Genomic DNA, 12,981 nt, shown 5'->3' on the forward strand with positions numbered 1-12,981 from the left:
GCTTCAGTTTACATAATCGTCTCCGGAAATGAAACCTTACTTTATGTTCCTGTTATACACGAGTGACAGTGACAACTGTGTATTGATCAAGATCTTTTAAAAAGGGTTATTTTGGGGACAGCTGGATGGCTCAGTTGGTTAAGCGGCTGCTTTCAGCTCGGGTCATGATCCCAGCATCCTGGGATCGAGTCCCATATTGGGCTCCTTACTCGGTGGAGAGTCTGCTCCTGCCTCTGCTCTCACTCTGCCTGCCTGTGCTCGCTCACTCTCTGGCAAATAAATAAATAAAATCTTTTAAAAAAAAAAAAAAAGGATTATTTTGAAGATTATGATTCTGACTTTGGAGGAACTATGGTGACTGACAGCGACTGGCAGCAGAAAAGAATCACATGTAAAAACTCCTTAAATAAAAATTTACTGGCTTTAAAATTAAAAAAAAAAAAAAAAAGACCTAAGCAAATGAAGGTTTTGGGATAGCATTTTGTCCCCTTTAAGAACAGTGATCTCAGAACCAAATGCTAAGGAATGAAAATTCCTAAAACTAGGCCTCAATCCTGGCTCTACCATCTTCTGATTCTGAGAGCCAAATACCCATGCACTCCATCTCCTGCCTCCTGCCTCTCCTGTCTCCTGAGGCCACAGAACCTCTGCCATGAAATAGGTACACACTCCATCCTAAAGGTCCCAAAAATCCAATTTAGCTAGCTATGCGCTGGCGAATCTGAAAACTGTCCATCTGAATACTGCCCCAAAAGCCAATCTAATTTGAGCCCCACCCTTAGAAAAGTGTCAAAAGAGCCAAGAACCTTAAAAAGGGTATCAAACTGACAGAGTAGTAAGCGAAGACCAGCATGTAAATAAATGCAGTAAAAGACGAACTCGCACACAGTAAACATACAGGGCCACAGCCATGACACCGCGTGCTCTTCACTCACCCCAGTCACGCATCCAATTTTTGCCATTAGAGCAAAGTTTTAATCTCTACTTTCAAAGATGTCACTTGACTTTTTCTCCCCTGGACCAAGTATCAAACACTTTATTCCAGTTCCTGCTAAGCAGAAACAAATTATCCCGGTGCCTGCTAGGCAGGACCGTCTGAACAAGAAAGCTCCCCGCATTCCTGACCCAGATACCAATCCTCCAGTGGAGTGAAGAGGGGGAAGAGGAAAAAAATTTAACTAAAACGATGGTTTTTAATGGGAACCAGAGGTACGGTTACAATGACATAGTCCGACACAAAAAACCCGTGGGTGATCAGGAGTTGCAAGGTTACAAAATAATGAGGGGACACTGGGTACGAGAAGGAAAGCTGCTGCAGAACGTCAGGAGCCGAGCTAGTACGGCCGCTCCCTGCGATCCTGTCTGTGCTCACCCCTGCAAAAAAGAGCATCTGTTAGATCGGAGTTGCCAGCCTCTCCATCCACCCAACCCCCCAAACCCCTGCGAACCCACTCCCAAGAAAGGCCTCACCTGGACGAGTAAAGAATGTAAGCGTCACCTACAGACTAGTTCCCCAAGGTCTTTCTCTCACCCTCCCTCCATACCGCACTTCGGTTTAACAAATTTCCAGTCAAGCCCTCATTTAATTTAGAGTCTTACCTGGAGTCCATCTTGCCAGGGCCAAAGCCACCTCTGTCCCCACCACCCCGGCCCCCTCGGAAGCCCCCACGGTCCCCGCCTCGGCCTCGGTAGCCGCCCCGATCATAGCCTCCTCTTCCACCACGACGATCATCTCCATAGTTACCCCCTAGGACAAAAGAAACAGGATAAACCACATGACCCCCAAATCCTTTCTACATTTCCTGTAACCTCCCTGCTTCAAGTGAAGGGCTTTCTGGGGCACCTGGGTGGCTCAGCCAGTTAAAAGCATCTGACTTTTGGTTTTAGCTCAGGCCAGGCAAGGTTGTGGGATTGAGCCTTGCTTCAAGCTCCACACTGAGCACAGACACTAAGCGTAGAGCTGGCTTGCTTCCCCTACCTCCCGCCTATAATAAATAATCTTCACGGGGGTGGGGAGGCTTTGTGATCCCAACTCCTCATTATCAGCTCTGTCCCTTCTTACCCATATGAGAGCCTCCTGGTCCCCCTCCTGGGCCATCTGGTTTAGGGGCCTTACACTGGTTGCATTCATTCCTCCAGGAGAAGTTCATGTTCTCACATATACTGAGAAAAAGACAGAAAATTAGTTTGCAAGGGCGGGAGTAAACAAGACCAGGAATCAGGAAGAGTCCAGTGACCTTAGAGCGAACTGTGAATAAACAGGGGCCTCCAAAAAGGCAAAAAAGGCTTCTCAGGAGCAGAACCAGGAACAAAAACTACAGACTGAACCCAGTGTAGTAGCTTTCCCACTCTAACAACCTTAATTAGGTAAGCTCTCAGCCAAATCCATCCCCCTCGCTGTGACCTTGACGTCTGTCTAGAAACATCCCAACTCTAATATCAAATGGCACACATTTACAGGACTAAGAAAAAAAAGGTTTCACTCACGGATTTGGACACTTCCAGTCACCAGCTCGCTGCTGGCCACCGCCACCACCACCTCCACTAGGGAATCCTCCCCGGCCACCGCCACCACTGCCACCACCTCCGTAGCCTCCACGGCCCATAGGTCCTAGTAAAGACAGAAACATGGGTCTGCTCCCCTTCCGAGTTTCATCAGCCGAACCTCCTTTCCCTCTCCTTCCTCTATCCACCACCTCTCCCACCAGCAGCAAGCAGCAGCTCACCTCCTCGCCCTCGGCCTCCACGACCATTGCCACCGCCCCGATTGAAGTCTGCTCGCCGAGTAGCAAATGAGACCTTGATAGGATTCCCAGAGAATTCTTTACCTAATAAGGTAAAGATATAAAAAGAGACCTTTTGTTAAGATTTGTGGATCCAAAAGCAAGTGTAGTACAATCCCAGACTCTCCACCTTCCTGTAAAGATTTACAATCAGATGACATATAAACCAAAGACAACAGTTTACCCTTGAACATGCGTTAGAACTTACATGCAGAGTTTTTTCAATACAGCACAGTACATTGAATGAATTTTCTCTTTATACCTGTCTCAAGTTCAATATTCAATACACAAAGTTATGTGTTTATCAACTAATTACTAAGGCTTCCAGTCAAAAGGAGGCAAATGATTGGAGTTTTGGGGAAGTCAAGTTATATACAGATTTGTTAACTGCACAGGAGTCAGGCAGCCCTACACCTGTGTTATGGTCAAGTGTAAAGACACTAAAGGAGCAGAAAGAAAGTGCTGGGAGACACAAAAGGAACCTTCAAAATGTAACCTGGTTCCCAAGGCTAGTTGCCCTAACCTTCCACCCGCTGCCCCCAGCCTCCTCATACGCACCATCAAACCAGTCAATAGCTGCTTTAGCAGACGGTGGGTCATCAAACGACACTGTCGCCTCTCCCTTCAGCTTGCCCGTTTCCCTGTCTGTGTACAGATTGATCATGGGCTGTCCTGTCTTCTTATTTGTCTGAAAAAAAGCAGCATGAGAGAACGTGAGTCTCAGATGATGGGACAACCCACCTTCCACCTTCCTTCTCAAGAACCTGAGGTTTATCATGGCCGTATTTCGACTCCTCCCTGCCCGGTTACTGTCTCCTACCTCACATGTACCTTGAATTCAAGTCATTACAACAATCTCTCACTTTATGTTTACCAATGAAACTACAAAGTTTAGGGAACTCTTTTTTTTTTTTAATAACTACGTTTTCCTGTGTGAAGTGTGCTTTCCTTTTAGAAAATGGCAACATCTAATATTCTTTCCTCACCAAGTTGAGAGGACAACAATTAAGACTTTTATTTTTACTAATGTGTGGGATCTAAAAGCCTGCAGAACCAACAGAAAAGCACCCGCCATGTTCTACAGTACCTTAATAATACCAATCTGCTTGAAGTAATCAGCCACAGACTCAATTGTAACATTTTCGCCCAAGCCCTGCACGAAGATGGTGTTGTTGTCTGAATTATCCTGTTCTGCTTGAACAAAAAAAAAAAAACAAAATGTGAATTTGAAGAAAACCAGCAAAGGTAAAACGAGTCAGTGACTCTTAACCCAACTCTAATACCGGATATTAAACTTTCAAAGAAAAACATTCTGAAGAAACCCATCTGATTTAAGGTAAGACAAAGAAGGGGAAAAACCCACTACCCTTCTATTATTTAAGTGGCTATATGCTAAGCCATTTCACAAATTTAAATGTGATTTTTGAGAACTATCCCTTGAAATGTGTTAATATCCATAGAAGAAACCCAGGGCTCAGGAGTTCACTGCAAGATCACACACTAAGTACAACAGTGTTTGTGATTTTCAAAAGACCCAAGATAAGAAACCTTTTTTACACTAAAATCTAACACACCACCAAAAGAGACTAAATCCTTCCCTTTATGGGTCTTTTGCATTTACTAGTTTGGTCATGATCCACATTTTTAAAACTGCTCTAAATCAGCAGTACCAGAACATGGTCTACACACAAATATATCACCATTTCCTGGGACTTTTTAGAAATGCAGATTATCAGGATCCTCCCAGACCTACTAAGTTGCTGGGGAAAGAAACCACTGAGGAGATCCTTCCGATCCTCGTTTAAAGATCAGTCCTGATCATGACGACACCTGAACTCCCTTCCCTTCATTTTCCTCCTTCTCCACCTGTTTTTTTTTTTTTTTTTTTTTTTTTTTTTTAAATTTTATCCATTCATTCTGACAAAGAACACACTCAAGGACAGGAGCAGGCAGAGGGCAAGGGAGCAGCAGACTCCCAGATTCCCAGATGAGCAAAGAGCTCAACCCTGGGATCTATATCAAGGACCCCAGGATCATGACATAAGCTAAAGACAGATGCTTAACCGACTGGGCCACCCAGGGGCCCCTCTTCTTTTTTAAAGACTGTGTTTACTTGACAGAGACAGTGCACACAAATGGGGCATGGCAGGCAGAGACGGAGGGAGAAGCAGACTCCCCCCACCCCACCCCACCCCAGAGCAAGGAGCCCAATGTGGGGCTGACGCCACGACCCTGGATCAGGACCTGAGCACAACCAAGCCACCTAGGCACCCCTCTACCCCTGCTTTTTCAGATTTCTGGAAGTGTCCAAGAACAGCCCAGGAAAAAGTCCCAATACCACACTAGCTCTTCTTTCATGCCAGCTATGAACTCACCGGAGTCATGACGTGATCCTTGGTCCCGGGGGCCTTAAGTGACATGAAAAAAAAAAAAAACAAACAAACAAGAGAAGCTGTTAGTCAACAGGAAGAGACAGATAAGGAAAAAAATTAACACCAATTCACATTCTTGCAAAATTATCAGGTAAGTGCTCATAGCCTCATCCAAACCCTGTCCTGGGTTGCCTACCCAGAGAAAATCCTAGACAGGGCTGGGGAAGACACAAGCCCCTTTTCTTAAGATCTGTATGTAATTGAATCCCCACAGGAACAACTCCACACTTCAGAAAATTCTGCCTCCCCCAGCTCAGGCTGGGAAATGTCCTCAGCACAGACTGGGGGGGTCAGGAGGGAGACGACCCATTGCAGTTAACAAGACCAACTCATAGCCTGGCCCTATTCTCTCGCCCCAGAGAGAAACGGGCTCACCACCAGCAATGTGATATGCATCCGTCCAGTTTCTCCAAAACTTTAACACCAAAGACACTTATCCCTTGTGGAACAATTTTTAATTTCAGCTTTACAAACCATTCTTAAAACCGTGTTGTTTCCCCAACCACATGAAAATTAAAAAACATACATAATAACTATTGTATTTTTAAAGCATGTCCCAGGGAACAGACCAGAAATCTTATTTCCATAATGCAGCCTCTATTTTTTTTCCAGAGACCATCTTTGACCGAAGTTTATCTGAATCCACCATATATAGTGTACCCACACTCAATGGACACCTAAATCATGAACCCGAGCCTTTGGCTTTAAATGTTGAGACAAATCAAGAAACCTTTTTGTTAGTTAACCAAACCAGAAAAGTTCCAGCTTACTGGGAGACTTCTCAAATTTGCCATTTTTCCATGAATTCAGTTTGTGTTGTTAAGACCTGGTTATTTCCCATGAGCCACACATGCTCCCAAACCTTTCTTGTCGTACAGTAGTCCACACCTTCCTTCCCAGAGCTAGTTTCTATTTGCCCGTCTTAGTTGAGTTTAAGCACGTAGATGTAGAATTGCATTGACACCATTCAGCATTTAATATATAATAAATATATACCAACTTCACCATCCTCAGGGCAGGACAGCATTTCACATCCCCCTTCCAGAATTAAAACATTTGTTGGAGGTTGTTACACACACACACACACACACACACACACTAACCTTGGACACACTGATCAAAAAGATCCTAAAGCCAAGTTGGCACCATGTGTTCCAGCACACACTCTCCAGTTTTTCGTAATGGTGGTCACTAAGTGCCAGAGGTGGCAACACTCCTGTCAGAGGCCTTCTGAACACCTCTTTTTAACCTGGGTCAAACCAATTTGGCACCAGACGACTGCGGAGTCTTCCCCCGCCTGCCTCCAGGGTTAGCACACATCTGGCAGCAGGTGGCAATCTACCCCACCCCTTTCTGGAGGTGGTTCTGGACACTTCAAAACCTTTTGACATTTAAAACACGCTAAGACATCTGCAAATGAACAATCAGACAAAGCATTGCTGGGAGTTGGGAATTTTGGAAACTCTGTTCACTTACCACCAAATTTATTGAAGCCACCACGGTCACTTCCGCTGGAGAAGACAAGTTAGAAGAAAGGACATGAAGCTTCCAACGGCTACAAAAGGGCGGTTTTTGTTTTGTTTTGTTTTTGTTTTTGTTTAACATTCCCCAAACATGGGTAGGTGTTTTGGGAAAAAAGATACAAGTGGCTACTAAAATACATTCCCCTTCCTGACCACCCCTTGTCTGACCTTTGAGCATGTCACACACACGTGTGCAATTTCTCAGACACAGTTTTTAAGGATTTTGCTTTTAAAAGGTTATGTATCTATTTCCTCTGGAAAAAAAAATGACCCATTTTCCTTGGTTGTTCTTCCGACGTAGCAGATGTTTATTCCTCTTGTCGTGAGTGGTTGACAACCCAGTAGTTGATTTAAAAACCCTACCCCAATTCACCCAGAAGACATTTCACACCAGGCTGGGGTAGCCCTGAACACATTTTTGTGGTTTTTGCTTTGAAAGCAGCAAGCAGACCCAACCCCGTTCCATAAAAAGTCAAAACCAAAAGCAATGTCCCCTAAAGCAAGACAAACTCAGCTAAGCCCTACCCTAACTACTGAGCTGGTTTTGATCTGCCCCCCACCCCCGGGGTCACCCCTTCTACACTGCGAGAAGAGCGGAGTATTTTGCAATGTCACCTTTCATACCTGTGGCACATAAAATGCAGAGCAAGTTAACAGTCACATAACAGTTGTTTTTCTTTTTAAAGTTTTGCATTAAACACACGCACACAACAGAGTTTTCCTTATTTTTGTACGGTTTTTGAGACTGCCCCCACCCACCTCTGAATACTTACCACATACCACCTCATTTAAAAAACCTACTTTTTCCAAAAAAGGAGTTAACACACTGACATTCCCCCCCTTTTCAAAGGGAGACACAGGAGGGTCCTTCCAATCATATTTACCAACAGATTTGACCAATGCTTTAACATCAAATCTAAGGTTTTTCTTCAAAATCAACTACAGCGGGAAGGGGAAGAAAGAGAAGGTCCAGCTGGACAAGTAACCAGGGAAGGGGACAGTGGAGCGAATAGATCAGACACCACTGTCAAGCGTTATTTTGTCCAGAAAGTCTGCACACTTCAGACAGCCCCATAACCGAGTCACACACAAAATCATTACTGCCAGTCAAAATTACTACAAATCAAGCTCATGGATTCAAATGACTACAGAATACGGGAAGAGAAGCCAACTCCTGGAAGCTGAAGTCATCACGTTAAGCATTAACAACTCCTTTAGAGGACACATGGGAATACATGTAACAAGTTTCCCTATTACCAGGAGTGGGATCATCGGTTTCCTTTGCAGAAAAAGTAGACTTTACTTCCATGTTTCTTGCCTAGGATATCAATGACTCCCAATCCATATACACTTATGTATTTTTTGCCCTTTTCTTTGGATATACAAGTGTCAGTACTCAAATCTCTATGCAGAGGTGTGGGGGAAACAAGTTCGGGCTCCCAAATGCTCTCCAAAAAATGGGGATGTACAAAGAAACCACCAATGCCCCCAACTCCAAACCCTCATAGATCCCTAGAATAAAACTAATCATGCACTAAGAAACTGAGCTTCAAGGGAGATTCATGCAACCCTCCACACTCCCCACTGATGTTAGTTACTCCCTGGCTCACAAGAACACCTACCCCATGCCGCCTCTGCCTCCACGGCCACCTCCACGACCTCTGGGTTCATAGCCACCGCTGCTACGGTTGTAACCACCGCCACCGCCCCGGCCGCGGCCCCCACGGTCCTGCTGGCCTCCCCCGTAGCCACCGCCACCACCACTCTGGTCCTGATTGCCATAACCGCCGCCGCCACCACTCATGGAGGACTGATCTTGGCCGTAGTTACCTGTCAGGAGAGAAAGGATTCTTTAAACAAAAAAAATGCACATTGCCATTAAACACTGCCAAAAGATAGAAGACAATGAAAATAAAGCCAGATGAGAAACAAGAATGCAGAAATTTTAAGAACCTTTAAGGGCAAGGGGCCAAGCAGTGCATATAAACCTCTACAGAAAATAGAGAGGAGACAAAGCTAAAGACCCCTCACCTCCACCACCCCCTCCGCCACCACCTCCACTGCTACTGTTGTACTGGTTCTGCTGTCCATAGCCTTGAGGGGGATTATAGGAGCTTTGCTGCTGTCCATAGCCTTGCTGCTGTCCACTATAGCCAGACTGCTGGCCATAGCCCCCACTCTGGGGCTGCCCGTAGCCGCTGCTCTGAGAACCACTACCATAACTAAGGAAAAAGAAAGAAAAAAAAAAAACAGAATCGTAATGCCAGCAGATCTACAACTTTATGTTTTGCACACCCCACCTCTGTACCCAACCCCCATTTCAAAGATTCCTACCCCTTCCCCCGACAATTACTCCTACTTGCTCCTTTTGCTGATGCACCATTCCTAAGCACATTCCAAGCCTTCCCCTCAAAATTTCTTACCTTCCCGAGGTGCTGCTAGGAGCTGGCTGCTGGCCATAGCCAGGATAAGAGGACTGTTGCCCATAAGATGACTGAGAACTCTGGCTACTGCCATAGCCACCAGTTGAGCCATATCCCTGGGGAGCTGACTGAGTGCCATAGCCTGCTATGAGGAAAAGAAAAGTCACAAAGACTATGAGAAAAGCGAGAAAATGGGCTGAAGAAAACATATACATCCTAATGCTCCCCGTACTTGGAAAGTCAGCCTTTTAAAAGCCGCTTGGAAATCCTTCCTATCTTGGTGGAGGATGCCCTTCCTTTCCACCGTAAAGCTAATACTAACTTATCAATATTAATTAGTGCCACTCGCATCCCACCCAGCCCGAAGCCAGTCTTCAGGACCACTACTAATCATGACCCAAGAAAGTCCTATTCATTAACATTTTAACCTGCTTACACATGTGTAGTAACAAACGCAACCCACATTATTTACATATCAGGACCTCAGGGCAAATTCTACCCCTTGTATATCATCACGATACATAGTAGCCTAAACTCAAACATCTTTTTTTTTTTTTTTTTAAAGATTTTATTTACTTATTTGACAGAGAGAAATCACAAGCAGATGGAGAGGCAGGCAGAGAGAGAGGAAAGGAAGCAGGCTCCCTGCTGAGCAGAGAGCCCGATGCGGGGCTCGATCCCTGGACCCTGAGATCATGACCTGAGCCGAAGGCAGCAGCTTAACCCACTGAGCCACCCAGGCGCCCTAAACTCAAACATCTTAATGAAAATCACCCCCTCCCTCCATGAAAAGCCTAAAACTCTCTTTCTCTCCCCCACGTTTCACTGCGGAGGGGAAATGGGGAAAAGGGGCGCATAAACAGGAAGATTAAAAAGTCAAAAATAAAAGGAACCAGAATTACACACCCATTAAGTGTCTGTCTGCAAAGATGCAGACTCCACAAACGTAAGGGTTACAGACTAAGTGGAGAGAAACCCAACATGTCAGCACTGCCCTGGATCAAGAAGAGCTACGTTCACAAAGAACAGGAAGAGGCGGGTAGCCCACCGCAGCAGACTCACTGTTCTGGGTCTGTCCGTAGGAAGAACCGTAGCTGCTCTGGCCATAGCCTGAAGTGTCTGACTGGCCGTAGCCACTGTAACTCTGCTGTCCATAGGGCTGATTGCTCTGCTGCGAGTAGCCCTGCCCAGGCTGGGTGGGGTAGGCCCCATAGCTAGAGGGAGAGTAGCGGTTCCATCAGGAAAAGGTCTGACCTCGGCCACCCCTTGCCACTCGACCACCTGCAGACCCCGACATGACACTCACCTTTGGGTTGCTTGCTGGGTATAGTCTGCAAGAGAAAACACAACTTCGTTACCTTCAGCCATCCCTAGAGTCCAACAGAACTAAGGTTCTCAACCCGCGCCCGGCCGCGTTGCAAGACAGACAACAGCTTCCTGGCAGAGGAAGGACAGGCTGGCAGGTCATCCCCAAGGAAGGTGAACGGAACGAAATCAAAGGAAAACCAAACCTTCACAAACCGTAAGTCCTAGCGCTAGCGGAGGAAACCATGGGATCGGGTTAGAAAACTACGACTCTCTGAAACTTCCACTCGGGTCCGAACTGCACACACGCACACGGACTTCATTTTCCTGCCCGCTCTGCAGGGTCACCGCGGTCCCGCCGCCGTCGAGCCGGAGGCCGCACTCGCGCCGGTGTGGCCTCCGCCCTGTCGGCCACGGCCTGAGGAGAGGCACAGCCCCGTCCTGGAGGCCAAGCGGGCGTTAGCGCAAAGCCAGGGACGGGGGGACTCTCCCGGATCCACAGGCCAGGGGTCGACGGCGGCCGGGGAAGGCCGACCCACGGGGCCCCAGTCCCGAGCCCGACGTCCGAAGGCGCCGCCTCCTCTGCGCTGCCCTCCCGGGCTGCGCGGAGTCTCGGCCACGGCGGCCCGACCCGCAGACCGGCCCGTCTCGGGCCAGGAAGCCAAGGGCTCCTCCGCGGGAAAGGGCCGAGGGCCGCGAGAGGGTGTGGCCTCGGGCGGCCGCTCCTTTCGGTTCCCCCGTCAGGAAGCGGAAACTCGGGGGGCAGAACCCGCGGGGCCCGTCCCACGCCCGTTCACGAGCCCCCGCGAGGGCTCCCGCAAACCGTTAGGCGGGCGCACGGCCCCGATGCCCGGCCTCCGCCCCCGGCCGCGCGGCCAGCGAGGCGGGAACCAGGCGGCCCCGCCCCTTCCCGAGGGACCCGCGGCGAGGCCCAGGCCGGACGCGGCCGCCGAGCCCCCGGCGGAGGGTATCGCGACAAAAAGCAGGGCTACCGCGCGGCGGGAGGGGTTCGCGCCGCGAGGAAGGGGCGGGGCCAGCAGGGCGCGTGCGCGCGCCGAGTGCCCGGATGCAGCACTGCGACAAAGCGGGCCGAGCTCGCGGCCGGGAGCGAGGGGAAGGCGGGCTCCGGGCCGAGCATTTCCCTCCGTGTCTCCCGTGTCCAACCCCCCGGCGGCGTTCCTCGCAGATCCCATGTCACGTGAAGCGACTGCGAAGGCAAGATGCCCCGCACCCCGCGCCAGGCGCCGGGGGAGCGAAACAAGATGGCGACACGGGCCTCCCCCTTCCACCCTCTCGCCGCCTCCCGCCAGGGCTGCGGGAAGACCCTCCGCGCGACCGCCGCCCAGGTCCCACCGAAAAACAAAAGCCGGGCTCGGAGGAAACGAAGCCCGGGCTGTCACGCCGCCGCCGCCTCGCGCCCTCGCCTACCGTTGGAGGCCATGTCCGCGCACGCGCACAGGCCGACCAGCGACGAGGTTCCAGCACCGCCGAGCACCGCCGCCTCGAGGACTGAGCGGCCCCGCCTCCTGCGTCGGGGTTTAAGTACGCCTCCCGCCTACGCGCCGCGGCGGAACGCACCAAGTGCGGCGGGCGAGGGGGGAGCACGCGCGGACTCCCGCCGCTCCTCCGGGGTCGTGGAGGGCTCGAGCCGACTCAGGGGAAGCGCGCTGCCGAAACCCGCCAGAGCAACACGTGCAACCCTGCTCTTCCTGGCAGAGCCCTGCGACTCGCCCTGCAGGACTTCCCCACGACGGCCCCACCCCTGTCAAGGTATGGTACGGTCTGATTAGCCTCGGGGGCGGAGCGAGGGGCCCAGGGCGTCCGCGGACGCCGCTGGAGGCGAAGCCGGGAGTCGCGGGGCGGGAACCGGGACGCTTCTGGCCCCTCGCCCTGGGCCCCACTTTCACTCGGGATGGCGCTTCCGCCGCCGCAGACGCTCGGGGCCTCCCGCTCCAGCCTCGCTCTGGCTCAAGCGTTCCTTCCCCGAGCGCACACCCCTCGCGTCTCGGTTTCCACCTCGTCGTCCGCGGCGGTTGGGTCTCCCCGGCGCCCGCCCGGAGCTGCGGGTGGTGACGGTTGACCCGAAGGAAAACAGGGCGTTTGCGGGGACCCCCGAGTCCCGGCGCGGTCCAGCACTGACCCGCCCCCCCGAAGCCTCTCGCCTGGCGACGGGACGCGGGCGCCCGGGCCTTCTGGACCGCAGCGTGGAGATTGGGGTGGGGGTCTCCCTTACTCCGTTGACTGGGAGGCCCTGCCAGGCGGCCGATGTGCAGACCCGGCACTGCCTGCACTTACGGGGAGTTGCAGTGCTTTCAAAATCCCCCATCGGGGCGCCTGGCTGCCTGCTCAGTGCAGCGTGTGACCCGACCTTGGGGTTAGGAGCTGCAGCCCCATGCTGGGTGCAGAGAGTACTTAAAATAAAATCTGTAGGGGCGCCTCTCTGGCTCAGTAGTTAAGCCCGGGACTCTCGGTTTCCACTCAGGTGGTGGGCTCAGGGTGGGCTCAGGGTGGCGGG

General features: G+C 50.4%; 2 protein-coding genes across 7 annotated transcripts in view; one reads left to right on the forward strand and one right to left on the reverse strand.

Annotated features, from left to right (window-relative positions):
• Positions 1–1,173: 1,173 nt before the first annotated feature.
• FUS (FUS RNA binding protein) lies at positions 1,174–11,980 on the reverse strand. 5 transcript variants are annotated; one of them, XM_059154883.1, is made up of 15 exons: positions 11,895–11,980; positions 10,468–10,492; positions 10,224–10,375; positions 9,162–9,303; positions 8,770–8,960; positions 8,361–8,568; positions 6,692–6,726; positions 5,159–5,191; positions 3,871–3,974; positions 3,342–3,471; positions 2,727–2,828; positions 2,488–2,611; positions 2,063–2,163; positions 1,600–1,747; positions 1,174–1,374 (listed from the first exon to the last, which is right to left on the reverse strand). In XM_059154883.1, the coding sequence occupies exons 1-15, from the start codon at positions 11,905–11,907 to the stop codon at positions 1,335–1,337; spliced, it is 1,548 nt and encodes a 515-aa protein (XP_059010866.1). In that variant the 5' UTR covers positions 11,908–11,980; the 3' UTR covers positions 1,174–1,334. The 5 variants fall into 5 exon arrangements, with proteins under 5 accessions (XP_059010866.1, XP_059010868.1, XP_059010865.1 ...); XM_059154885.1 differs by having other exon boundaries at positions 9,162–9,306; XM_059154882.1 differs by lacking the exon at positions 11,895–11,980 and adding an exon at positions 10,683–10,884.
• Positions 11,508–12,981, forward strand: part of PRSS36 (serine protease 36) — a 31,940-nt gene continuing 30,466 nt past the window's right edge. For both annotated transcript variants that reach the window (XR_009349265.1, XM_059154878.1), the window contains exon 1: positions 11,508–12,236. Coding sequence is in view for 1 of the 2 variants with exons in the window: in XM_059154878.1 (XP_059010861.1) it covers positions 11,687–12,236 (550 nt within the window). In the remaining variant the exon portion in view is untranslated. The remainder of the gene's footprint in view (positions 12,237–12,981) is intronic.

The sequence above is a fragment of the Mustela lutreola genome, chromosome 17 (assembly GCF_030435805.1).
Source record: "Mustela lutreola isolate mMusLut2 chromosome 17, mMusLut2.pri, whole genome shotgun sequence".
Taxonomy (NCBI): Eukaryota; Metazoa; Chordata; class Mammalia; order Carnivora; family Mustelidae; genus Mustela; species Mustela lutreola.